General features: G+C 45.7%; 3 protein-coding genes across 3 annotated transcripts in view; all 3 read left to right on the forward strand.

The window, feature by feature from the left end:
* The first annotated feature begins 181 nt into the window (after nt 1-181).
* LOC128325726 (histone H2B 7-like) lies at nt 182-655 on the forward strand. Its single transcript, XM_053251416.1, has one exon. It carries the CDS (start codon nt 228-230, stop codon nt 606-608), a length of 381 nt encoding a protein of 126 aa, XP_053107391.1. The 5' UTR covers nt 182-227; the 3' UTR covers nt 609-655.
* A 702-nt stretch (nt 656-1357) lies between these two features.
* Nucleotides 1358-2136, forward strand: LOC128325725 (histone H3). The gene has a single exon (XM_053251415.1). It carries the CDS (start codon nt 1706-1708, stop codon nt 2114-2116), a length of 411 nt encoding a protein of 136 aa, XP_053107390.1. The 5' UTR covers nt 1358-1705; the 3' UTR covers nt 2117-2136.
* A 9527-nt stretch (nt 2137-11663) lies between these two features.
* Nucleotides 11664-26273, forward strand: part of LOC128327440 (uncharacterized) — a 45428-nt gene continuing 30818 nt past the window's right edge. The window contains exons 1-6 of the mRNA XM_053256238.1: nt 11664-11739; nt 12351-12401; nt 14051-14336; nt 17120-17274; nt 21642-21689; nt 23577-24194. Coding sequence (XP_053112213.1) covers nt 11679-11739; nt 12351-12401; nt 14051-14336; nt 17120-17274; nt 21642-21689; nt 23577-24194 — 1219 coding nt within the window. The 5' untranslated portion in view covers nt 11664-11678. The remainder of the gene's footprint in view (nt 11740-12350; nt 12402-14050; nt 14337-17119; nt 17275-21641; nt 21690-23576; nt 24195-26273) is intronic.

Here is a 26273-nt window from a genome sequence, read left to right on the forward strand (position 1 = left end):
GCGGTGAGACTAGTGATTGGCTCAAAAAGACGTTGTTCAAACAACCAATGAGCACTTGGTGGTGTCAGATGGACCAATCACGAAAGGGAAGCGTTTGTTTGGAACTCTTGTTCTCTCTCATCCAATAGGAAATTAGATTCACAATCCTCTTATTTGCATAAACTCAATATAAAAAGAAGCAGTGGGTGCTGTGCCTGTTGTTATTGGAGAGTGAATGAGAAGCAAAGATGCCGGAGCCTGCTAAGTCGGTACCCGCTTCTAAAAAGGGGTCGAAGAAAGCTGTCACGAAGACGCACAAAAAGGGGGATAAGAAGCGTAAGAAGGTTAGAAAAGAGAGCTATTCTATCTACGTCTACAAAGTACTGAAGCAAGTTCACCCAGATACGGGGATTTCTTCTAAGGCCATGAGTATCATGAACTCCTTTGTGAATGACGTCTTTGAGCGCATTGCTGGGGAAGCGACTCGCTTAGCACACTACAACAAGCGCTCCACGATCACTTCTCGGGAGATCCAGACGGCTGTGCGGCTGTTGCTGCCAGGGGAGCTGGCCAAGCACGCTGTATCCGAGGGAACAAAGGCGGTTACCAAGTACACGAGCTCGAAGTAAACCCTGCATCCTTCTAGTTTAAATCAAAAGGCTCTTTTAAGAGCCACCCATCTCTTCAGTAAAAGAGTTATTTCACTTTTCTTCCCAGTATAGACACTGTCTAGCTAGCTGTAAATATTTTTGGGTTCTTTCTGTTCTAACGAAGTGCTGTTTCAGTTGGTATACTAACTAGAGAACCTCAAGCGTCTGGTTTGCAGCAGGATCCTAAAAGCATAATCACTTAAATTATTGCTCTCTTCAGTCAGGCTTATAACCGTAAATCATGCAGGCTGCAAATAACGCATAGGTAGGCAAAATAACCTATACTTAAGAAAGATCCGATAGAAGCTACTTCCTAGCGATAACAATTGGGGAATTTTTGAAATTCCCGCTTTGCGCAGTTATTGGTTAATGTTAGGAAAGCTTCTCCAATCATCAGTAGCTGGCGATGGAGAGTGAAAATGGCTGAACATGAGTTTTAGAATTCATAAAGAGGATTCTCAAAAATCTTTACACCGATTATCTTCAGCTCTCCATTGACAAATATATTGGAGAAATAGGCTGAACATCCGGTCTTAAGCGAGGCTCCCTTGTCAAAGGACGAAAACCTAGTCTGAAACTAGAACGTTTTGGTGCATAAATTAGATGCCACATAACAAACACTGATCTCACCCCCCCCCCGCGCGCCGTTTACATTTTAAATTCCTAAACTGCGCGTTTTTTGTGGGAAGTCTCGATACCTATTTGCTACGTGTAACAGGGTATTTTTGAGAAGAGCTCAAGGAAAGAGATATCGAACCGAGAGACTTGGGGAAGCACATTTTAAATATAAGGGCAATTACAGAGCGTAAAGAGAACAGAGGTTTCTCAGACACACAAAGGCAACTGACTTTTTTAAAAAATCAAAGCGCGCGTTTTTGAACTGTCCAATGAGGTTCTGGTTTTCAAGTTTCAACCAAACAAATATTTGAAACTGTCCAATGAGGAGCGTCGAATTTGTAGCACAAGCCAATCAAATGCAAGAGCTGATGTAAGCAGCAGCCAATCAAACGCAAGAGCTAGTGTATAAATTTTGCCGCCGTACAAGCCTTCTCATTCCTTTTTGTGTTGTTAGAAAGATGGCTAGGACAAAGCAAACCGCTCGCAAGTCCACCGGCGGGAAGGCGCCCCGCAAGCAGCTGGCCACGAAAGCGGCTCGCAAGAGCGCTCCTGCCACCGGCGGAGTGAAGAAGCCCCATCGCTACCGCCCGGGCACGGTTGCCTTGCGAGAAATCCGCCGCTACCAGAAGTCGACGGAGCTGCTGATCCGCAAGCTGCCTTTCCAGCGCCTGGTGCGTGAGATCGCCCAAGACTTCAAGACCGACTTGCGCTTCCAGAGCTCGGCCGTGATGGCGTTGCAGGAGGCCAGCGAGGCTTACCTGGTGGGGCTGTTCGAGGACACCAACCTGTGCGCCATCCACGCCAAGAGGGTGACCATCATGCCGAAGGACATCCAGCTGGCGCGGCGGATCCGTGGCGAGAGGGCTTAGCTCTGGCCTGCTTCTACTCAATTCAACCCAAAGGCTCTTTTCAGAGCCACCACTTTCTCACGGGGGAGAGCTGGCGATCACTTTACTAGTTTCCAGAGTTCTTTTTGGTTTCTCTTTCTCTTTTCCTTCTCCCCATGAGTACTCTAATTTGCAGTTTTATCTTTTTAAAAACTTCTGAAGTTTTAAAGTGCTAAAGCTTTAAGAAGTTCAGTTTTCTAAATCTATGCACCGGGAATTTATGTTCTGTTTTGCTCTTTGAAAACCATGGATGCTTCGAGAGGAGAGAGTCCTCGAAGCGTCCATAGTTAAGTATTCAGTCTTAGGAATATTTCTTCTCGATTTTAGAGACTTGTAGCTTAGCTGAATTCTTTCATTCAGCCTATCGTATTGTGAAATGTTGAGTGGAGAGATTCTTATTGGTGGGAAGGTCTGAAGCCCGCGCTTTCCCTGCTTTACTCCCTTTTGTAATGAGGCTTTCCGCCACGACTGAATCGTATGTAAGATGATTCGTTATGTGCAATACCCGGACTGCTTCCTCATGAATCGAGTTCGTGACAGTTTCAAACAGCTCTTGCCAACCTGATTCTTCCAAATCGGAGCCAAACCTATTTGTAAGGCCTGTTTCCTAATGAGACTAGACTAGTGCCCATTTGTGTCGGATTCTTGGGCATTTCCCGGAAAGGAAGTCAAATTGCTTTCTTTTCTTGCTTTAGAGCAAAGAATACCCTTAAGCAGCTTCTAAAGTAAACCAATGCAGGAACTCTAGGAAAGCTTCAACAGCTTAATCCCCGCACTGTTGCTAAAGAGATCGTGCTGCGCAGTAAGAGAAACTTGGAATCAAACTTGCCGGGGCGGTAGGTTAAAAATAGGCGTCCCTCTTGAGCCTCAAAGAGTATAGTAAGACTATTGGGAGCATCATCACAAGCAGAGAAAAAAAGAGTCGATTTAATTCTCCTTGACTTTAAATTCTCTTAGTAAGTGGCGCAGCGTGCTAATGCTTGACTAACACGCAGAAGGTTGTCGGTTCGAATCCCCGCTGGTACTATATAGGGCAGCAGCGATATAGGAAGAAGCTGAAAGGCATCATCTCATACTGCGTGGGTGATGGCAGAGGTAAACCCCTCTTGTATTCTACTGAAAGAAAACCACAGGGCTCTTTGGGCGCCAGGAGTTGAAATCGAATAGCTCAGACTTTATTCCCGAAGGTTATTCCAGATCCACGTTAGAGTGACGTGCAGCCAAATTACTCCACGACCATCCTATTGTTTTCTTAAAAATCCGCTGGGCATTTTAGTAAACCCCATCCGTGTGTGTGTGGTGTGTGTGTGTGTGTGTTGCACTCTGTAAAACGAAACATGTTCACTAGTGACTACTACAGCTTGAGGCACTGGTGCTCTGGCCACTTGCTGGCATTGAAACCCGATTGTGATCCTTAACCCAGATTAAGTGTGCCCTATCTGGTGCATTTGTGTCTCTGCTAGAACTGTTTTCCAGGTGAATTCTGATACCTTTCCCTGCCTTATGTATGTAATTTTACATTTATATCCCGCGCTGCTCTACATAGTAATGTTTGTCTGCACAACAACCCTGAGGTAGGTTAGGCTGAGGGATGAGTGACATGCCTAGAGTCACCCAGTGAGTTTCATGACCAAACAGGGGTTTGAATTCTGGTTCCTCTGTTCCTAGTCCAGCACTCTAACTGCCGCATCATGCTGGCTTTTATTTTATTTTATTTTTTATGTGCCATCAATTTGGTGTCAACTTCAGGTGACCACAGAGCCCTGTGGTTGTCTTTGGTAGAATACAGGAGGGGGTTACCACTGCCAGCCACCTAATGATGCAGTGTGGAAGCAACCTGCCTAGAGAGCAGGAGGCTGTTGGTTCGAATCCCAGCTGGTGTGTTCCCCATGCATTCACTAATGGTATGCACTAATGCGCAGCAGGGAAATGACTTGATTAGCAAGCCAGAGGTTGCCGGTTTGAATCCCCACTGCTATGTTTCCCAGAATCGGGCAGCAGCGATACAGGAAGATGCTGAAAGGCATCATCTCATACTGTGCGGGAGGAGGCAAGGGTAAATCCTTTCTGTATTCTACCAAGAAAACCACATGGCTCTGTGGTCGCCAGGAGTCGACACCGACTTGACAGCATGTTCTGTCCTTTCCTTTCCTTTTTACCATTGCCATCTCCAACGCAGTATGAGATGATGCCTTTCAGCATCTTCCTCTATTGCTGCTGCCTAATATAGGAGCTTCCCATACTCTGGCACAGAAAAGACATTGTGATCCTTAACCCAGATTGAGTGTGCACTATCCCATGCTCTGGGAAACATACCAGTGAGGATTTGAACCGGCAACCTCTAGTTTGCTAATCAAGACATTTCCCTGCTGCACATTAGCGAATGCATAAACCTGTACCAGGCAGGCTCTTGTTTGGCAAGCAGTAGGGTTGCCTAGGAAAACAGCCTGTTTACTGAGTTGCCAGGAAAGCTTGAGTGTTTTTCCAATTTTTTTTAAATGTAGCAGCTGCACTTGTGCTGGGACACACTAAAGTCTGCTAGTTCCATCCCTGAATCAGATGAAAGAACCCACAGAGCTGTGACTGCTGCTTTCACCAGCTCTGCCCCCCCCCCGGCCCTGCCTAGGCACCAGGACATTTGATTTCATGGGTTTGGCATCCTGTAGCAGGGAGAGTGCTGGCAGTCTGTTCCTGCTGTGCTACCCTAATTAAAGCTGCCACTTTAAACTCTGCCCATGGTCAGAGTTTACCACTGCTGCAAAACGGATCCTCTGTGCTCAGGAAGTGATGCCGACATTATCAGCCCACATTATTTTTGTGCCCACCCTTTCCGGGGACGATGGGAAGTGTGCTGTAAAGTAGCTGTCCAGGGGCCCAGGAGGTAGCGCTGCTGTCGCTGTTGGCATGTTAAACTGGCTAATTCCTCTCCATTGCAATGCTCTGAAGAGCCACTTATTTGTCCTAAAAAATGGACTCATGCACAATCCTATTTGATTTTGAACCAGGTCGAGTACTGAGGCTTCTACATGCTTGTGATGAGTTACTCAGAAAAACTCACAAGCAGATTGTGCCCTTGCCTTTTGCATTCACTTTTCACAATCACTTATTGGATTTCGCTGCCTTATTGGGGAAAAACATAAGTGTCTGCGTTCCTGACAGTCACATAGGCAGGTTTTTTAAAAAGTCTGTTAGAGCATGTAAAGCAAAGTTATGCCACTGAGTCGGTGCTCTTTGGCAACCACAGAGCCATGTGGTTTTCTTTGGTAGGAGGGCTTTACCATTGTCTCCTCCCGTGCAGTATGAGATGATGCCTTTCAGCAATTTTCTATATTGCTGCTGCCTGATATAGGTGTTTCCCATACTCTGAGAAACATACCAGCAGGAATTCAAAAAGGCTACTTCTTGCTCCCTAGGCAAGTTGCTTTCCTGCTGTGCCATTAGGTGGCTTTGTTAGAGCATGAGTGGCCAATAAGCGGTGGCATATAGAGATTGGTTTGTTTTTTTCAAACCAGTCAAAGGACGGATGATTTGGTTTTTGCTAGAAACTTTGGGTCAGCACATATATTTGTTTTCAGAGTGAGTGGGCATTTTGTAAACATGTTTAAACACTTGTTTCTTCCCAAAAATCTGTTTCCTTGCTAAATAATAGTAGCTGACATGTGGAGCAAGGATGCACTTGTGCTACTCCTTGGGGGGAGAGCTGGTCTTGTGGTAGCAAGCATGACCTGTCCCCTTAGCTAAGCAGGGTCTTCCCTGGTTACAAATGAATGGGAGACTAGAATTGTGAGCACTGAGAGATATTCCCCTCAGGGGATGGAGCCTCTCTGGGAAGAGAATCAGAAGGTTCCAAGTTCTCTCCTTGGCAGCACCTCCAAGATAGGGCTGAAAGAGATTCCCGCCTGCAACCTTGGAGAAGCTGCTGCCAGTCTGTGAAGACAATACTGAGCTAGATAGACCAATGGTCTGACTCAGTATATGGCAGCTCCTATGTACTCTCACTGCACAGGAACTTCCCAACTAACTGCAGCCCCTGGACCACACAAAGAATCAGGGGCATAGCTATAACTGAGCAGATGGGTTCAAAGAACTTGGGCCCTCCAGTTCCATCTCTCCCTGTTTTCTTCATTTTCTCCCTCACTCCAAGGGGCTGCTGAGAAGTGGGTCAAACATGGCCCCCCTGTCCCCTAGCTATGCCCCTGCAAAGAATGTCCGCAAAGGCTGCACCAGCCCTCAGGGACATATTTTTGGGTGGCACAGAAGGCTTTCTGGGGAAGGGGAGGCTGTCAAAAATTCCCACTTCCCCAGTGCACTGGTACAGCTAATTGGGAAGATCTGTCAGGCTGCTCACTTGCTGCACCAGTGCGTCCTTGCTCTGTATGTCAGCCACTGTTTAAAAAAGAACAAATGCACCAAACTTGTGTTGTGAATAGGGATGTGCATGAAGCATTTTGGCGGGGCGGGGAGCAGGACCTTTAAGCACAAGAAAAGCAGGTCCTTACCTGCTCCTCCACCGTCCACCTCATTTCCTACTCAGAAGTCTTCACATGGCTGCTGCACTGCACACAACAGCCTGTGCATGGTGGAGGGACACACATGGCCACCGCGCATGTGCAGCAGCCATGGGCGTGGTCAAGTTGCTGGGTGCAGCGCAGCAGCTGCACGTGGACTTCTTAGCGCCGCAGCAGGAAATGTGGTGGGGGAGCAGGTGCTTTTCTTATACTTAAAGGTCCTGCTCCCTGCCAAAACGATTCTGCGTGTCTCTACCAGACACGCCGAATAATTTTGTGCACATCCCTCGTTGTGAAGAAATTTGGAGTTACTATCTGAGTGTTATACTTCACCTGAGCCACAATCGGCAATTGTTGCACCTGGAAACGTTGGGGTGCAGATATTCTGTGCAAGGAACATTGCCTGGAGTCAGATCAGAGGTAACAGCCACCTGGATTTAGAAATGCAAGGATAGTGCAAGCTGCCAGCCTGTCTTCCCATGAGGGAAATTCCAGTCATGCTTCCCAAGCAGTTAACCTTTCCTAATGATCTATAAAAGGAAAAGGCTATGTGACTAACATCTAGTGCTGATATGATGGAGCTCCGTTCTCCTTAAGCGGTCAGTGCCCAATAAATTAAACAAATGCAGCGTTAAATCCTTTGATCATGGAACAAAGGGAACATCTGAGTTCCATATGGGGATCCCAGAATGCAACTGGGTAGCTTTATGAAATAAAGCTGGGAGCAGTATTGATGTGTATAAAATTCCTGGAGACTAGCCAGGTCCAAAGAGCCCACCTGCCTTCCCTTTTCATAGCTCCTAATGAAGCAGCCTTTGTAAAACCAGGGCCACACCACACAATTTACTTCTAATCTTAGTGACTGCATGCTGTAGGCAGAGTGCAGGAGGAGTGGCCAAAATGTCCTTATACAACAGACGATGCTTGATTCAAAGAAACAAAGGAATGCCTAAAGCTAATGAGATAAGCTACATGCTTCAGTGGAAGGCACCTGCTCCTTCCTGGGTTACTAGCAGGGCTGGCTGGAGCTTATTGTGGGCCTTCAGGCCAAATATTGTCTGAGTTTCTAGGGGGCCTGAAATAGCTTTGCATGTAGGCCTCAGGTTCAGCCCCCGTTAGATGCTACCATCAGTGTAGGCTAGGGATGTGCATGAAACCGGTTTGGAGGCCTTTTATGGGCCTCCAGACTGGTTCGGAAGACTGGCGGTTCAGCTGGTTCGAAGGTTGATGGGGAATAACTTTAAGGACTGGGGAGGGTGCTCTTACCCCCGCTCCGCCGTGTTCCCCCCCACCCAGTGCTGTTCTCAAAAACGGTCCCGCCAGGGCAGCAGCGTACCTCCTTGCTGCCACGGGACATCGCAGAATGGAAGTGGCTGCTGCTCACGCACACATCGCAACGTATACATGTGCAGCAGCCACTTCTAGCAATTTCTTGTCCGCGATGTCCGCAGCAAGGAGGTATACTGCCGCCATGGCGGGACCGTTTTTGAGAACAATGCTGCCGGGGGAAACGCGGTAGGGGAGTAAGAGGAGTAAAAGTATCCTCCCCAGTCCTTAAAGTTATCCCCCCCCAATTGGAACCGGCAGTCGCCGCTTCCGTGCACATCCCTCGTGTAGGCAATAGTGAGCTATATGGCGCTTCAGGTGTACGTAGGTAGCTGCTTTATACCAAATCAGACTATTGGTGAGCTACAAGAGTCCTCACATGCTCATTGTGTGAGGATAAACAAGGTCAGAGGTAATGCACAGTGCCCCTGATCTTGCTAGGCCCCATATGAGCTCAGAAAATGCCCCATATTAATCTGTGCCATCACAGGGGCATCTCCTGTAGGGAGGATCACAAGCCTCCAGAGACTCAACTCTTAACTAATTGAAAAATAATAGTTGCTGCAGCTCAGTGTTCTAGTATCTCTTTCCTCTCCTCCCTGCCCCCGGCTGTTTGTGCACACAGATAAAGCGTCCCCAGATACTTAAAATTCACGCTGGGCCAACGATATCTATGGACTGGTTTGCCAACTGGAACAAAATTGGCTTAAATAGCCCACCGCCACCAGCACCTTAGGCAGAGTGAGACAATGGCATGGCCATGCACACTAGGAACCCCTGTAATGTCACTGAAGAATCTGCGGTGTGTTCAGTTCCATGCAGAAACCAGCATGGGAGATACCCATTTAATTGTGCTGCCCTAGTCAACTGCCTTGTCTGCCCGTATGCTTTGGCTGGCCCTGCATCCTAGTGTTTTAGTTTATCAGTCTGTGGATCTAGATTTGCTGCAGTATGTAGTCCATCCTTTTCGTAATCTTTGATGTTGTCACATCGCTTGTGGTGTGCAGTAGCCATGATCTGTGTGTGTGTTGGGGGGAACATTGGTGCTGTATATTGGTGTCTACAGCTGCTCATCCATGGTTTCCTTTCAGAGATTATCGCTGGACTGCAGTTTCCTGAGGAACTTCAGTGGTGCCCTGCAATATAGCTGGAAGCACTGGTGGCATAACGCCTGAGAATAGAATGTGAGTTAATGAATTCAGCAATGCTAGGGGATGTTATCACCAAGTGCCGATATAGAGAATTATCTGTATCGGTGTTTGGCTTCAGTTCAAAGTAGGCTAATGCTTTATTCACAACCACTCAAAAGTAAAAAGGTGTCTGTCAAATAGTGAGCTTTCAAGTCCTATAGAATTCTGCATCAGGAAAAGTGTAAGCAAAAGGATGGTGGCTGGGGGAGGCCCTGTTGTAGAAGCCTAACAGTATGCAGTGTATAAAATCTAGAGATGGAGTTTAGGGTTTGGTGGGGTGTCGCTTATTTTTATGGAGGTTTGGGTCAGCCTCTGCAAGGTGTGAGAGGGTGCCATACACCTGCTTCATTTAAGAGAATGTCTTCTTTGCTATGAGTCCCGCTGCCCATTGAGATCACCCGGAGAGGTCTGTCTACAGCTGCCACCAGTTCATCTGGTGGCTTCTCAGGGACAGGCCTTCTCTGTTGCCGCCCTGAGGCTTTGGAATGCGCTCCTTACTGAAATAAGAGCCTCCCTATCTCTGACAGCTTTTTAACAGGCTCATAAGACACGTTTATTCACCCAAGCTTTTAAACAAGAATTGTGGTTGTAAACAATTTTAATTTTAAAATTTCTTTTGAAAAATTGTTTTATGTTTATTGTAAGTCACTCAGAGTTGGAAGTCTGGGGCAGTGTACAAATATATCAAACAAACAAATAATGGGAGCACAGCAAATTTAGTCCAGTTTCTAGCGCTGCTAAGTTGAAACCCACAGGTTCTGTCCAAGACAGAGATCAAGAAACCTGAGAAACAAAATCGACTTTATATTCTCAAAAGCAAGAGATGTATTTTAAGTGCTGTACCAGTCTGAATGTCAGTGGAAGGTAAAGTGTTTTACCTTGTACTAACCGACCCTGCACAGAGCATCTGTGCAGCGCTTTGGGGCTGGCTGTTTCCCCCTCCCTCTTCCTCCCAGCCCACCCCGCATTCTCCAGCCCTCTTCCCCTCCCGTTCCTCCCCCCACACCTGCCGCAGTGGCTTTTCTCTCCCCCGCTTCCGCTGCCTTTCTCTCCCCCTGCCCGCCTCCGCCTTTCTCTCCCCCGTCCACTGCCCGCTGCCACCTTTTTCTCACCCCATCCACTGCCTGCCACCGCTGCCTTTCTCTGCCCCCACCCCCTGCCCGCCGCTGTCTTTCTCTCCCCCCGCCTGCTGCCCACCACTGCCTTTCTCTCCCCCCTCCTCTGCCCGCGCGCCGGCTGGCCACCACCGGCACTTTCTTCCCCCTCTCCTCCTCAGTCCTCCTCACTTCGGAACTCTCGGAACTTCGGAACACGAGAGTTCCGCCACCAAATCCTGGGCACGCATGTCCCAAGAGAATTAAATATATAGATTGGAGGGCATGTTAGCCCTCAGAAGTAGAGTCCCATCACCTGGCGGAAGATCAGTTCAAAGGTCCTCCTCCTGGGTGGCCAATTGCAGCTTTCTCCAAATCACAAATCATAGGTGGCCATGTTGGCCTGTCTAGTGCACTTTTGTCACAAAACTGGGCCCTTGTATTTCCTACCATTTGACTCTTTGTTTTTTAAAATATTGTTTCACTATACCCGTGTGTGTATCTATTTCTATAAATCTGCCTACTGAGGATTACAATTCATGCATCTAATGAAGTGCTTTGTAGTCAACAACAGCATATTGTACAATAAATGTGTCAGTCTTTAGGGTGCTACAAGACTCTTTGTGAGTTTTGCTGCAATAGCCACCCATCTGGAAGTGGTTACCATTGACAGGTCCTGTCATTTCCTTCCCTGATACAATATTGATCTATTAATTTGGGTTTTTTTTGTTTTTGTTTTTGTTTGTTATGATTTAATGTGTTATATGTTTTTATTGTATGTTCTAATCCTGTATTGTGGACTGCCCAGAGAACAATTTTTAATGGGGTGGCTAACAAATAAAGTTGTTTATTATTTATTTATTTAGGAAATAAGTTCTCCATTTTTGTGCATCTGTGAAGAGAGGAAAAACACATTTATTCGCCCAAGCTTTTTAACTAGAATTGTGGCTTTAAATTATTTTAATTTATTAATTTCTTTTAAAATTTGCTTGGTGTTTGTTGTAAACTGCCCAGAGCTGTGAGTTTGGGGGCAGTGTACACTTCACTCCTCGTATTTTGCAAGTATAACATTGATTTGTTGTATATAAAACTGAATAACATATGCTCTTTGGGAATTTTCTCGCTTTTGACATGTTCTGGCAAAGTCTGTTACATCGCAGACCCATTATATCGTTATCTTGCCAGATAAAATGCAGTGTCCATTAAGAACCACCCCACTGTTCAAAGCCTTCCTGATTATAAGACAGCAGGGCATGTGTAGGCGTATTGACTCTCAAAGCTTCCAGGAACAGCCTGAGCAGAAGGGGACCAAGGCGTTTCTCTGAAACAGATGCATAAGGGAGAGAAAACCACTTAGATATTTCACAGCAAAGATGCTGCAAAGACTGTAGAATATCTCTCAAAAGGCGGGTAAAATTAAAAAAAAATGCTACGCAACTTCGCAGTTCCAGTTATTGTCACTCTGCATTGGCTTGCACTGTGTAGACGTAAGTATAGTTCTCATTAACTCATTTGCTGGACAAATTAGGTCTTTATCCTAAGCTATTTGGTACATGTGAATTTCATAGAATTCTGCAGGGTTTGCTTCTATCTCTCTGTGTTGCTTCTATCTCAGGCTGGTGTCGTATGCACACTTACATAGGAATAAGTCACCCTGGGCTCTCTAGGATTTCAAATACTCATAAGATTGGACTACAAAGTGGAATCTTTCAGCTGAATATGCCACTCTGTTAAGCTATTGAACTGGAACCTAAGGCCATTTCCAGGCCAAGCCAGAAACAATTACATATCCTTTATAGGTTGGTTCAGTATTGAAGATAATTTGTTCTCAGTGTAATTGGGCTAAAATGACCAAGGTGCTCTGACTTTATTACTCTGGGGCTGAACTATGGATCTTTAAGGTGTCATAATGTTTGCAGGGAGGATTCTTATTAAGAATCTCTCTCAGTAAATACACTTGTATAGAATGTGTTTAACTCTGTTGTACAAAGCCAATGATGCTAAAGTTACATGTGAATTTCAAAATTTTCTGCCATGTTCATCTTTTCACTAATTGAGGCATGTCTGATGAATTAGTAACTGCTGTTCTCCTTCCTAGACGGTGGTGGCAATATTGCCATTGCAGATGCTTCAATAATCCCAATTGGAGGTACTGTTTGAGCCTTTATGTGTATGCATTCATTATTCAGACTTAAATCCTTTTGTATGCCATTGGCCTGAGGACATAGATGTCATTAAGATAATTATACAGATAAAAATACATTTATATTTTAAAAAATATAACTTGGATTTTAAAAAAAGGATTATCAGAGTGGCCATCCTGAGGCTGGTCCAGCTGTAGCTGGACTACAACTCCCATCATCTCCAGTCATAATTTATTGCAGTTGGGATGATGGGACTTGTAGTCCAACAATAATTGGAGAACCTTAGGTTGGTCACCCCTGGATTAGATTATTTCACAGGGGATAAGTGGCTACTAGCATTGAAAGTTAAATGTGCAGCTTCCCTACTCACAGAGTAAATCTTTGCATACTTGGGGCTGGGGAGAAACAAGAGGTGATGGCAGAGGCGTATCTAGGGAAAATAGCGCCTAGGGCAAGCACTGAAATTGCGCCCCCTGTCCAAGTATCTGACACCCATCTTTCAGATAACTTTACCATAATATCAGCTGAAAAATACAAGTCAGGCTCATTAATCTTTTAATATTTCAAAAACTATTTAGCAGTGGACTTAGCCAGACCAAAAAATGTTGGAAAACTAAATTTCAAATTTCAGTATTCTGGGGCTCATGAAATACCCAAATACTATGTGGAAGTGTACTTGGAAAACTAAACAGAAGTGTCTGTCTAATTCTCTGCTATGCATTGTAGCATCACCATTACATAAGTTTTAAAAATCAATGGAGAATTTGACTTTTCCCAGATACTCTGTAAATAATTAAAGGATATGCAGAGTAAACTGTGTCACTGCTTGGAATATATTCTAGTCTTTCAGAAAGACAGTTAAAATGAGAGAAAGAGAGCAAGAAACTCCCAGTGGGCCTTAATATTAAGGATTTCACACTGATTCAAAGACAAACTCAACATTAATAGCCATATTAGCAAGATATCACATTTAACTCACTTATCACAAGAAGCAAAGAAAGAGCAAATGAATACAATCCTAGGTCATAAGTGTCAGCTCAGTATTCACAAGCTCTGATTCTCTGTAGATAGTGCTAATCTGAATATGTGTACAGTGTCTTATATTATATTAATTTTTTAATTTTTTTTAACCTGTAGTCCCTTTGGGGGGGCTTCCTAAAGGCTGTGGGGGGGGCGGTTGCAAAGGTCCTCCCTCCCACCACTGGCCTCTATGGCCTCTCAGGTACCATTTGAGCATGTGCGGTGGCCATTTTTAAAAATAATCTTTTTTTTTTTTTAAAAGGCCACTGAAAACAAAATGGCCACTGCGCATGCTCAAATGGCCTCTGCAATGCCTGGCATGACCTAGGGCCTCACAGAGGCCATTTGAGCATGCACGGTGGCCATTTTGTTTTCAGCAGCCATTTTTAATTTTTTTAAAAATTTTACAAAATGGCGCCCCCCTTCAAGTGGCGCCCGGGGCACATGCCCTGCCTGCCCTACCCTAGATATGCCCCTGGGTGATGGATACTCTGAACTTCCCTGGAGCTTCTGGATAGCCAGAAACTGAATCCTGATCTAAGCAGACTGTTCTCTGACTTTGTTCATTAATTCTATGTGTGTGCTTCCTTCTGGTTTTATACTAAAATAGAATGTGCCTTTTTCTCTTTGCCAGATCCAAATATAGCGGTGGGGAAAATATCATCTCAGTCCAGCACTTATGAAGAAAAAGGAGACTCCAGAAAGGCCATTGATGGCTCTCTTGCAAATAGTTATGACAATGGGGACTGCACCCTGACAAAGCAGGATTTTGAACCCTGGTGGATGTTAGATCTGAAGTCAGCTTTTCAGGTATCTGCTGTGGTGATCACCAACAGAGGAGACTGTTGTGAGTCGCGGATAAGAGGAGCTGAGATTCTGATTGGGGATTTGCCAGATAACGGAGGCACAATGAATCCTAGGTATTTGTCTGCTGCCTCCTAATGCTAACATATGAACAAACCATGATGGAAAATGAATAACGGTGACTTGCAGCATGATCTGCTGAAGTCAATGAGACCTACCCTCTGCTCAGGACCTACCCTGCCCTCCGCCTGACAGTCTGACTAAATTATTTAGCTGTATTACTATAAAGGGCTACAAAATTTCAATAGAACTTACTCAAGCAAATTTGGTCAGGATGTCAGCCACTGTGTTTAGGATTACAGCCTTAGTCCCAAACCTAAAACATTTAGGGCAAGATCCAGACTAAGTCACAAAGAGTAATTCAGTTGAAATTATAGTAATGGGACTTGTTAATAGGACTAGTTACTTATGACTAGCTTGGAACTAATGGGACTTAAATTAGTTATGACTAACTTAGTTATGACACAGGTATAGCAGTACATTTCCTGTCTGTACATTTGAGGGAGCTGTATCCTGGTTCATTTTTTTAAATGAACTACATTTTGGAATGTTGTTCACACACAAAACATGTAGGTATCTGTACACTTGTATAACATAATGTTTGAACAGGCCTTCTAGGGCAGGCATCCCCAAACTGCGGCCCTCCAGATGTTGCTGAACCACAACTCCCAGCATCCCTAGACACATTTTTTTGTGGCTGGGTATGCTGGAAGTTGTAGTTCAGCAACATCTGGAGGGCCGCAGTTTGGGGATGCCTGTTCTAGGGGATAGAAAAATTGGTTTAGAACAATAAAAACTAGGGTAGACATCCTGAACAGGAAAAGTAGACTTGTTTTTGGACTACAACTCCCATCATCCCCAGCCATTGTGGCAGGGATGATGGGAATTGTAATCCAAAAGCAACACATTATCACACACTGTCTCAATCCAATCCCCATCTCTGTAGCTGCTTTAAAAAACAACAACATTGGAAGAGCTGATTTGATGTAAATCTGCAAATGCTACCTTCCAAAACAGCCACCAGCCATCCTCTTGCAGCACCTTTGTTACTGAACCATAATGCCTATATCTGTCAATATTGTGCCCACATATAAAAAGCCAATAGTAACTAGAGCCAGGGGTAACCAGCAGCGGCACCCCCTAGGCCCACCCCCGCATCCAGGTCTGCTCAACTTTGGCTCCCCAGCTGTTTTTGGACTACAACTCCCATAACCCCCAGCTACAGTGGTCAATAGCCAGGCTTATGGGAGTTGTAGGCCAACATCTGCAGGAGGGCCGAAGTTGAGCAGTCCTGGTTAGACGCAGGGCGCGTAGTTAAGCCACACCCCCTGCATCTGACATCAGGTGCAGGGGGCGTAGCTTAGCTCGCCAACGGCCCCTTTTGCAAGCTAAGTCCAGCCAGCACCGTGTTCACAGCACAGCCGGAGTGGGTCTCCAGGAGAGTCACTCCCGGCCATTCTGAGAACATGGTGCTGGTTTTGTTTACAAACAGGGCCGCATGGCCCTGTTTACAAGCAATTGCCACCAGTTCGTCTTGTGGCCGTGCAGGGATGGGCCTTCTCTGTTGCTGCTCTGACACTCTGGAATGCACTCCCTGTTGAGTTAAGAGCCTCTCCATCTCTGACATAGGAAGCTGCCATATACTGAGTCAGACTCAGGCTCGGACAGGCCCACAGGGCAACAGGGCATATTCCCAGTGCGCCCCAGCTGCACGGCGCCCCTGCGCCCCAACTCCCACCTTAATTACCTATTCTGCTCAAAACCCAGCGCCCTCCCCACATATATTCCACCGCCCTCTCAGTGGCCGTAGTCCGGCCCCGGTCAGACTATAGGTCCATCTCACTCAGTATTGTCTACATAGATTGGCAGTGACTTCTCCAAGGTTGCAGGAAGGAATCTCTCTCAGCCCCATCTTCGTGATGCCAGGGAAGGAACATGGAACCTAGATGCTCTTCCCAGAGTGGCTCCATCCCCTAAGGGGAATCTCTTACAGTGTTCACACGTCCAGTCTCCCATTCATATGCAACCAGGGCAGACCCTGCTTAGCTAAGGGGACAAGTCATGCTTGCTACCACAAGACCAGCTCTCCTCTCTAAATTAAAAAGTTTTTAAAACACTTTTTAGAAGTCCCTAAAGATTTATCTTTAGCTTTTTAATTTAACTGTGTTTTAAATTGTTTTAAGATTTCCACATTTGTGTTTTAACTTCTTGTAAACCATCCAGAGACGTAAGTTTGGGGCGGTATACAAGTTTGATAGTTAGATAGATAGGTGTGTTGAAATAGATGTGAAACAAAGGCATTTCATTTTTGGCCTGATTTCCCAGCATCTTCACAACTGTGTTCTGGCAAGCCTGGAGCTTCCTTGGAAGCTGATTAGCCATGCCTACAATGAACTGCTGATCAGCAAGAGTGGACAACCTCCCCCCACTCCCGCCGCCCCCCTGAAAGTCTGTTCGGGTGCCAATACCAATCTTCCTCTGCAGTTACAGGGCAGTGCTGCTGAGCGTTTCCTAAGGCAGGGGTTTCCAACCTTGGGTCCTCCGATGTTATTGGACTATAACTTCCATCACCCCCTGACAAAAGCCCTTTTGTCTGGGGCTGATGGGAACCCCGAATAGGCTTCAGAATCACCTTCAGTGTGCTGTGATTCTGTGGCAGACACGCTGCTGTGGGAAGTTATTCCCTTGACGTTTGAAAAATAGCTGCTTTAAAAGTCTTGCTGAAACCATTTCCCGGCAGAAGTGCCGGCAAGGTTCACCTCGTTCTCCATACCCACAGGCCATCGCCTGTTCTGTTCTGCTCTTCTGTCACTTGAGTAATGACCCAGTCCCTCCGCAGGTGTGCGACCGTTCACAGCATGAGTCTCGGGGAGACAATGACCTTTAACTGTGCAGGGATGCAAGGGCAGTATGTGACCATTACGATCCCTGGAAGAAAGGAGTCCCTCTCTCTCTGTGAAGTGCAAGTGCTCGCACACCCATGGCTTCACATAGGTGAGTAGATGGCCGAGATAATGCGGATTTTATGTGCACAGCAAGAGAACACGCTGCCCGTTCTTGGTGGCTGAAATCAAATAACTGAGTGCAGTGGCGTAGTGATGTTGGCAGTGATCCATGACTAGATTTGCCATCAAATTCGATTTGCCATCAAATCTCGATTTGCCATCACTTCCGCAGCCGCCACTCACCTCCACAGCATCTGCCTGGAGCTCACCCACTGCCACCGCCAGCTTACCTCCCTTGGCTGCTGCGAGTCCTAAGGAGAGCTGGTCTTGTGGTAAAGTGTGCCGTCGAGTCGGCGTCAACTCCTGGTGACCACAGAGCCCCATGGTTTTCTTTTCCGGTAGAATACAGGAAGGGTTTACCATTGCCTCCTCCTGCACAGTATGAGATGATGCCTTTCAGCATCTTCCTATGGCACTGCTGCCTGATATAGCTGTCTGGGAAACATCCCAGCAGGGATTCGAACCGGGAACCTCTGGCCTGCTAGTCAAGTCATTTCCGCGCTGTGCCATTAGGTGGCTGCCGGTCTTGTTGTAGCAAGCATGACTTGTCCCTTTTTGCTAAGCAAAGTCCACCCTGGTTGCATTTGAATGGGAGACTACATCTGTGAGCATTGTAAGATATTCCCCTTAGAGGATGGGGCTGCTCTGGGAAGAAGAGCAGAAGGTTCCAAGTTCCCCCTCTGGCACCTCTAAGATAGTGCTGAGAGAGAGTCCTGGGCGCTTTCCAGATTAAACTCTAATAGCAGTGTCACTATGCTAAGCGCACTGCTAAGTGTGCTTGCGTACTTCCTGTGTTGGGAAGTCCCTGCGCTGACAGCAAAGTGCCGTTCACATTTCCGATGCCTTCTTTCCAGTTTTATCATTGCGTTATAGTGCTACAACGTTGCTTGTGGTGTCGTCGCAAAAAAGGAGCTGTATTTTCCCACTGTAGAAGTTTGAGATTCTGGGGGTCGTTTTCAATACGATCCTGCGAAGCCAAAGCATTTTACCGCTGTTGTAGCGTGTGGTCTAGAAAGCCCCCTGCCGGCACCCTTGGTGAAGCCGCGGCCAGTCTGCAAAGACAGTACTGAGCTAGGTGGCCCAATGGTCTGACTTGGTAGAAGGCAGCTTCCTCTGTTCTTCTGACATCACCACCCCGGCGTGAGCCCATTCTAGTGAGAACAGGTGCCAGGGTGGTGACGGTATGAGGCTGCTCTGCGGTCAGTGGCAAAGGGAGGCCAGCTGAGGGCGTTTTGTGCGTGAGTGGCTGAGCAGGGCCCGTGGAGGCAAGCGACAAGAAGGTGGGGAGCTGTGGGGTGGGGCAGCTGCAATATTACCAGGAGGTGCTCAGTGGCTCCCCCTGGCCACACTTGGTGGTCTGTGTGCTTTGCACACGGTTGCTCAGTTATGGATTTGCCCTGGCTGAATGTTAGGAGAGTCTCGATTCACTCTACCCAAATGAATTCAGTCTCGATTCCATAGGGCTATAGAGACGTTCCCAGAACTCTTCAATCAATACATTGTCTCTGATGTGCTTTGCATCCGGCGTTTTGACAGGCGATACAGGGTGGCTCTGTACTGGGCATGCTGTTCTGAACTCTTTATGGCTAATACGACGTTAGGATAGTATAAGCTGCAGATGGTTTCAGTTGCCAGGTTTTTTTGTCTGGTACCAACAGCTGCCCTTTACCATATGGCATAAAGGAAATGTGCTGTTTTGGTTACTCTAAGGAATATTGTGCTTGATCAGCGACAGCACAGCAGTGATCTAGTCTTGGGCCCAAGAATGTACTTGGTTTGGTAGGAAAATAGGTTAAGGCTGTATACCAGTGGTGACCAACCTGTGGCTCCCCAGCTGTTACTGGACCACAACTCCCACATCTCCAGCCACAAATCATGGCTTTCTAGCTGTTGTTGAATTACAACTTCCACCATCCCCAACCACAATAAATTATGGCTCGGGATGATGGGGATTGTAGTTTAACAACAGCTGGAGGGCCAGGTTTGCCCATCCCACCTAGCTGTGCCCTAGAAAGGCCAAACTGAGCCAAATTGGAAAGGCCAAAGTGCAAACTCAAAAGTTTGCTCATCATTACCTTGTGACATTTTAGTTGGTCCTATGGTGTAGTAGAGAAATGACTTGATGATCAAGCCAGAGGTTGCCAGTTTGAATTCCTGCTGGTATGTTTCCCAGACTATGTTTCCCAGACTATGGGAAACACCTATACTGGGCAGCAGCGATATAGGAAGATGCTAAAAGGCATCATCTCATACTGCGCGGGAGGAGGCAATGGTAAACCTCTCCTGTATTCTACCAAAGACAACCACAGGGCTCTGTGGTAGCCAGGAGTTGAAACCGACTTGATGGCACACTTTACTTTAATAAATGTATCACCTTACTGTGGCTTTTGAATTTTCATAAATCCAGTTCATTGAGTTCCTTTCATTCATCTGTCTTTTAGTGCTGCCATCTTGTGACGATTCCTTTTTATGCAGCCCCTGAAATGCTCTACATTTCTACAGCACCAAGAAGGGTTCACCCGAGATAAACTGTGTAAACAAGCCCTGACCAGATATTTGCTTTTGCAGAATAATCCCTTCTGCCTTCTGAAGCCCTAGTGAAAAGTCAGATGCTACGATATATGGGGTCACAGGACAGTCATGCAACTTTTTTTAAAGTACCAATATATTCTCTAATCTTTCAAAAAGCTAAATCCAATCTTTTTTTTTTAAGACAACAGTCACAAAATAGTGGGGTGTTTGCTATTTATAACCAATCATTTGCATTGCTGCAGGTTGCAGGATATAAACTTGCTCATAGTTGCTTTTTGTAAACAGAGGCAACTATGCGTCCATTGGGGCTGATGGAGTGGAGCACAGGGCAGCTAACGGGAGACAGAGCCAGGTCTAACAATAACTGTGGCTAACTACTACTACTTCAACTACCTCAAATATTGATATACTGCTCTTCAACCAAAGTTCTCAAAGTGGTTCACATAGAAAAATAAATAATACATAAATAAGATGGCTATTTGTCCCCAAAGGGCTCACAGTCTAAAAAAGAAATTTAAGACAGACACCAGCAACAGCCACTGGAGGGATGTTTTGCTGGGGATGGATAGGGCCAGTTGCTCTCCCCCTGCTAAATATAAGAGAATCACCACTTTAAAAGGTGCCTCTTTGCAATTGCTCAGGGGTCTAACAGGAGGCAGGCCCCAGCCTGAGACCATGTGAAAAGAAGTGAGGGGGAATCACCAGCCTGTGGTTTTTTCCAATCTATAAAGTGGTTTACTTGTCTCAGCCACAATCTCCATCATTCATATCAATGTTTGGCAGCTGGCTATTTAGTGCTAACTTTGCTCCTTGGTTGGCTGCGGTGGGTAAAGGAATCCGTGCGGTACCACAGGCGCCACCCTGCAGGTGGTGTCTGTGGACACACAAGTTGCACACAACATACCACAAGTTATTTGGGCGCACACACAGTTCACTCGTTTCATTTCCTCTCACAAAGATGCACATGCTCTGAGGAACAGGAGACGCTGACTGCCTTTTCCCCTCTGTTTGTATTTCTACTTGTCTCTCTGCTTAGCATTAATTTCCTGTGCTCCTCCTCTTCCCTATTCCTGGGGGGAAATCCCCAAATCCAGCTTTTAGGATTCTCAACAACCCCCCCACTTTTCTTTACTGAGGAACTTCCTTTGTAAGGATGAAATGAGCCTTTATCCTGTGGGGGAGTGCAAATCCTCTAAAGTGATTCATTGGCTGAATGAGGGGTGGGGTGGGGTAGGATTTTAAAAGTTTTAAAAGGTTTCAGAATGGCATTGACGCAGGGGAAGAGGAGTTCTGCCACTTGTTACAAGTGATGTTACTGTCACTATTTCCATGACCCTTGTGCAACCACATTCAAAAGGCCTGGGAGTGAATGCATTCTACTTGGCTTTGGCCAAAACTGTCAATGGACATCAGAATGATGGACCCACATTCCCCCCCCCCCATTGTCTTAAATCAGCTGTGATGTCAGAGCAGCCAAGCCAATGGCAACTTGAGGACTGGTTTACAACTTGCAGGAATAGAAGAGACCCACCATGATGCTGTTGCAGGTTCCACCTTAATTGAAATCGCTGGTGGGATGCTGGAAAGCGGTCTCAGTACATTGTAATGTAAAATTACATAGAGTGGCTGTGATTCTCTTGGCTCCTGGATAATGGTGGTTGTGGAGAAGGCAGCTCCTGCCTCAGCACCCACTCTTTCCCAGAAATGTCACCTTCCCCCCTCCAGGTGTCTCAGGACCCTCACCCTAACCCACAGTATGGTTACATAATGCTGATGGTATTTTTAGTCTCTCACCACCAATATGCAACATTTAATTTCTTATAGTTCATGGTGGAGGGCGAAGTCCTGTCAGAGATAGTGAAACTAATGTAGGTAAGTGCTTTGTTTCTAAATTTTTATCTCCTTAACCACGATATTTATTTATTATTGATTTATCTATTTATCTATGTATCTATTTATTTATTTATTTATTTGATTTAAATATCACATCAAAAAACCCCCAATTAAAATCAATTAAAAACAAAAGCTATAAAAACAACATAAAACCAATAAACAATTAAAACCCCTGGAGGACCAGGCCAAACATTTACAATAATTTAAAAACCCTGGAAGGTCAGGCCAAACAGATAGGTTTTAAGGGCTCTCCTGAAAACCAATCATGAATTCCAATTACGGATTTCTTCTGGGAGTGCATTCCACAGCCCAGGAGCAACTACAGAGAAGACCCGCCTCGGAGTCGCCACCAGACGTGCTGGTGGTAACTGAAGACGGACTCCCTCAGATGACCTTAACATGCGGTGGGGATCATGCAGAAGATAATCCCTTCATGGTTTTATCTCATTTTGCCTTTAAGGCTGCTGTTGTGCAATGGACTTAAATATTGCGAGGTGCTCTTTCTTTATGCACATGAAAGAACGGCAATGTCCAGATGTGTGTAAACAAGCACCCTTGTCTTGTCTTGTTTCAGGTTAGCCTTTCCCTTAACACAAACCTGGGTCCCCTGATGTGGTTGGATGACAACTCCCATCTTCCCCAGCCACAAAGACCAGGCCATTGATTCCAACACTGGTTGATTGGATGGGGATTATCCAATCATTTGCTAGGGATTATCCAATCAATGTCACAAACAAACATTGATTTGTGGGGATTATGGAAGTTGTCAAACAATACAGGAACATCGGAAGCTGCCTTATACCGAGTCAGACAACTGATCCATCCAATTTAGTATGGTCTACACTGACTGGCAGCAGCTCCCCAAGGATTATTCAGGCAAGAGTCTTTCTCAGCCCTACCTGGGAGATGCCAGGGATTGAAACTGAGACCTGCTGCATGCGTGGTGTAGTGGTTAGAGTGGTGGACTAGGACCAGGGAGACCCGAGTTCAAATCCCCATTCAGCCATGAAACTAGCTGGGTGACTCTGGGCCAGTCACTTCTCTCTCAGCCTAACCTACTTTACAGGGTTGTTGTGAAAGAGAAACTCAAGTATGTAGTACACCGCTCTGGGCTTCTTGGAGGAAGAGTGGGATATAAATGTAATAGTAATAATAATAGTAATAATAGTAATAATAATAATTAAATAATAATAATAATAAATAATAAAAATAATATAATATAATAAAGCAGATGCTCCACCACCAGCCCATTTACTTAAGCCCAGTGTGGAAACCATGTTCTGAGAGGCAAGACCCCACACTGCTGTCCTATGTGAAGACAGGAACTATGATGGCAGTCCCAGCTGTGTCCTCCTTGGGTCCAAGGTATTGTGGTGCCTGAGGTAAGGTGCTAAATCTGCCTTGCCCCTCACCCCTGAATGGGGGCTGCCCCCTTTCAAGACTGACCTGTGCAAGCTTTGAAGGAGGGGGGAAAGTTGCCAGCAGCCTCTGCTTGTGATTCTTGCAACCGTTGCCAGGCATATGAGGAGAAGAGGGTAGCCTTCTCTTTTCTCCCAACACTTCTTGCAAAGTTTGCAAGGGCCAGATTGGTCCTGAAGAGCTGCTCTAGTGGTGGTGGGGCAGGAGGCATTTTGCCACTCTGCTGATGCCCCAATAATCTGCCGCCTGAGGTGATCGCCTCATCTTGCCTCATGAATGGACTGCCCCAGTCAAGACAAGACAGAGGCTTGACTGGGAGGAAGCATAACCTGCAGTGGAATTAAAATGGAGAGATGTGGCTCTGTATAACAAATGTGTGTCTTTTGTGGTTTTATTGTGCTAAGCTTGGATTCTCTGGAATGTCCCTAAGGATGTTCTCCCTTCTAGGTCTTCAGGGCAGAACACTGAATTTCCCCAATGAATCAAAGAGCAGTTTTGCAGTCTTATCTCCATTGCAACCTTTGAATCTGATGGAATTCACGCTCTGTTTGAGGGTAGTTGTAGAGCATTTGGATGAAGGCAAGATAATTATCTTCTCCTACCACTCGCAAGATGATGAACTGAGGATCTTGCGTGAGAGAGCAGGCCAGTTTGGTTTACACATGGGGGGACAGAGTGTGACATTTGCTCTCCCAGATCTCAGCACCCTGGGGAGTCACTTGTGTGTCACCTGGGAATCTGAATTTGGCCTCACAGCCTTTTGGATGAATGGGAAAAGGAGTGTCCGAAAGGTACACAATGTGGGACATATTCTTCAGCCAGGGGGTACTGTGATGCTTGGACAGAATCAGGGTGCAGAAGATATGCCTGAACAGCAGAAGTGGCGTTTCGTGGGAGAAATAACAGATCTCTACATGTGGGATTACGTACTGAAATCTCACGACATCCAGGCTGTGTTCCAGTCCCATCAATTTCCCAGTGGAAATATCTTTGACTGGAAAATTTTATCATATAAGATTATAGGAAATGTGATGGTATTGCCGAAGGATAATGACTACGGAGGAGGTGGACATTAACAAGCTTTTATGGTCGACTTGTTTTTGCAAAGAAAGAAAGATATCTAGCGATTGGTCTGCCCTAAGACTTCAAAGCACAACTAGTGAACGTCTTGCACTTAGTCTACACTTATTCATACTGTAGAATGGTTCTTTGTGTGAAAATCCTTGAAAGAACAGCTCAAAAATTTTAAATAAAATAGTTATGTGAATAATCAAATTTTGAACAAGACAGAATTTTCTTCTCTGTTTGGCTGGCTGCTAGTAACTGCAAGTTTGCTGTCTCCATAAATCATATACGGGGCTGCAAGTTTTTGTTTTTGGGAAGCTGAAATTTTTAAGATTCTAACAAATGCTTGTGGCTTCAAGATGGTTGTACTGGGGACTGTTTGTGGCATAAAGACTGCTCCTGTGCACACCCCAGGACCAGGCGAAATACTGGATTAGCTTGAAGGAAAACGTAGCAGGCCCTCTCATGAGGGAATGCAGGATTTTGGTACTACAGTTGCAAGCTCTGCAGCTTTTAATTTTTATTCTTATCTTGTATTCTAACACAGGGGTGTAACTATAATAGGGCAAGGGGAGACATTTGTCTGGGGGCCCACTGCCTTGGGCCCCCCCCGAGGCAAGTCACATGACTGACTCCCTTAGTGGCGCACCCGCCCGGGCTTCCTTCAGTTGTCTTCATCCTCCAAAATTGATGTGAGTGTTAAGACCTGGAGCTACCAGAACAGCATGTCTTTCTCTAGGACCATTAAATGACTTGCATCGTCCACACTTCATGAGCTTTCTTTACCTCAGTGAGCAGGGGGCATTTTAAAATCTTGTCTCTGGGCCCATTCCAACCTTGCTACTCCCCTGTTCTAACATCAATATACATGGCTCTTGAGGACTGTTTCAGACAATCCAGTCCAACAAATCTGCATTGTTAGATTGCAAACAAGCCACATTGCTTCATGCTGCCTCCTCTCCTCTCCTCTACCCTCACACGCTCGCTGAATTTGAAGCCTCCTGTTAGTCCATGAGTCAGGCCTGCAGATTTCGGTCATTGGTACCATCTCAGGCAACAAATGTTCATAGTGATTTTTTTGGCAACATCTACACCCCACCCCACCCCACAGATAGAAAATAGGTGATAGCATTGTTGCACTTACATTTGTCTCTGTGTTATCACTCCTCCTTTATCCTTACCCCCAAACAATTAGGGTAAAATTGCAATAATTTATGCACAGAGTTAAGGGTTAGGGTAATGTTGAACAAATTGTTGTTCTCTCTCCATGGAGTAATCTTTGGAGGACATTCCTACCAATTCTCATTTTGGTTCCTCTGACAAAATTAATTAAATCTTATACAAGTGTTTGCGTTTTTAACAGTTTTAAAACTTTTAAAACACCCTTGCGAATTCAGCCTCTTCAGGCCTGATGGTCAGGACAATAACAGAATAACACACTGAAAGCTGAAAGTATTGCAATGTTGTCGTCTGCTTTCTATTTCTAAGGGTGCAGATCTTGTCAAAAATTACAATGAGAATTTGCCCACCGACCATCCCAGCTGGCTCATGTACTATTTGTTAAACCATAGTTTCTGGGGTCATCTGAACTGAGAAACTGTGGTTTAAGTGGTTGCTACAGACCAGGATTGCAAACTGCAGTTTGATCTTGGTTTGCAAACCTAGTTTGTAGAGATCATTTCCCAGTTAGAACACTACAGAAAACTGTGATTTAACAAATCAGGAACCTTTTAATTCAGCTAGGTGAGTGAGGGGAGTGGTGGGGAGCACACAGGGACAGATCACCCAGAAGCATTTGAGGAGCCTCCCCTTATTTTACTGAACTCACCCCACCAAACCTAATAACCATATTGCCCCTGCCAAAGTGTCTCCCCACAAATTAAGTGAGGGGTTTCTCCTCAAGCTTTCCCTCTGCACCCCAAGTCACACTCTAATGAACTATGATTTCTTGGATTGTCTGAAATGGATTACAGTGGCATAAGTAATTTAAATGTTAACTCCTAAGGAGGCAAGCAAGGAAGAGGCCAAAGTTATGAGGGTATTTGAGGGTACAATATTACAAGCACTGCTGCTCTCTGG

The sequence above is a fragment of the Hemicordylus capensis genome, chromosome 5 (genome assembly GCF_027244095.1).
Source record: "Hemicordylus capensis ecotype Gifberg chromosome 5, rHemCap1.1.pri, whole genome shotgun sequence".
Classification (NCBI taxonomy): domain Eukaryota; kingdom Metazoa; phylum Chordata; class Lepidosauria; order Squamata; family Cordylidae; genus Hemicordylus; species Hemicordylus capensis.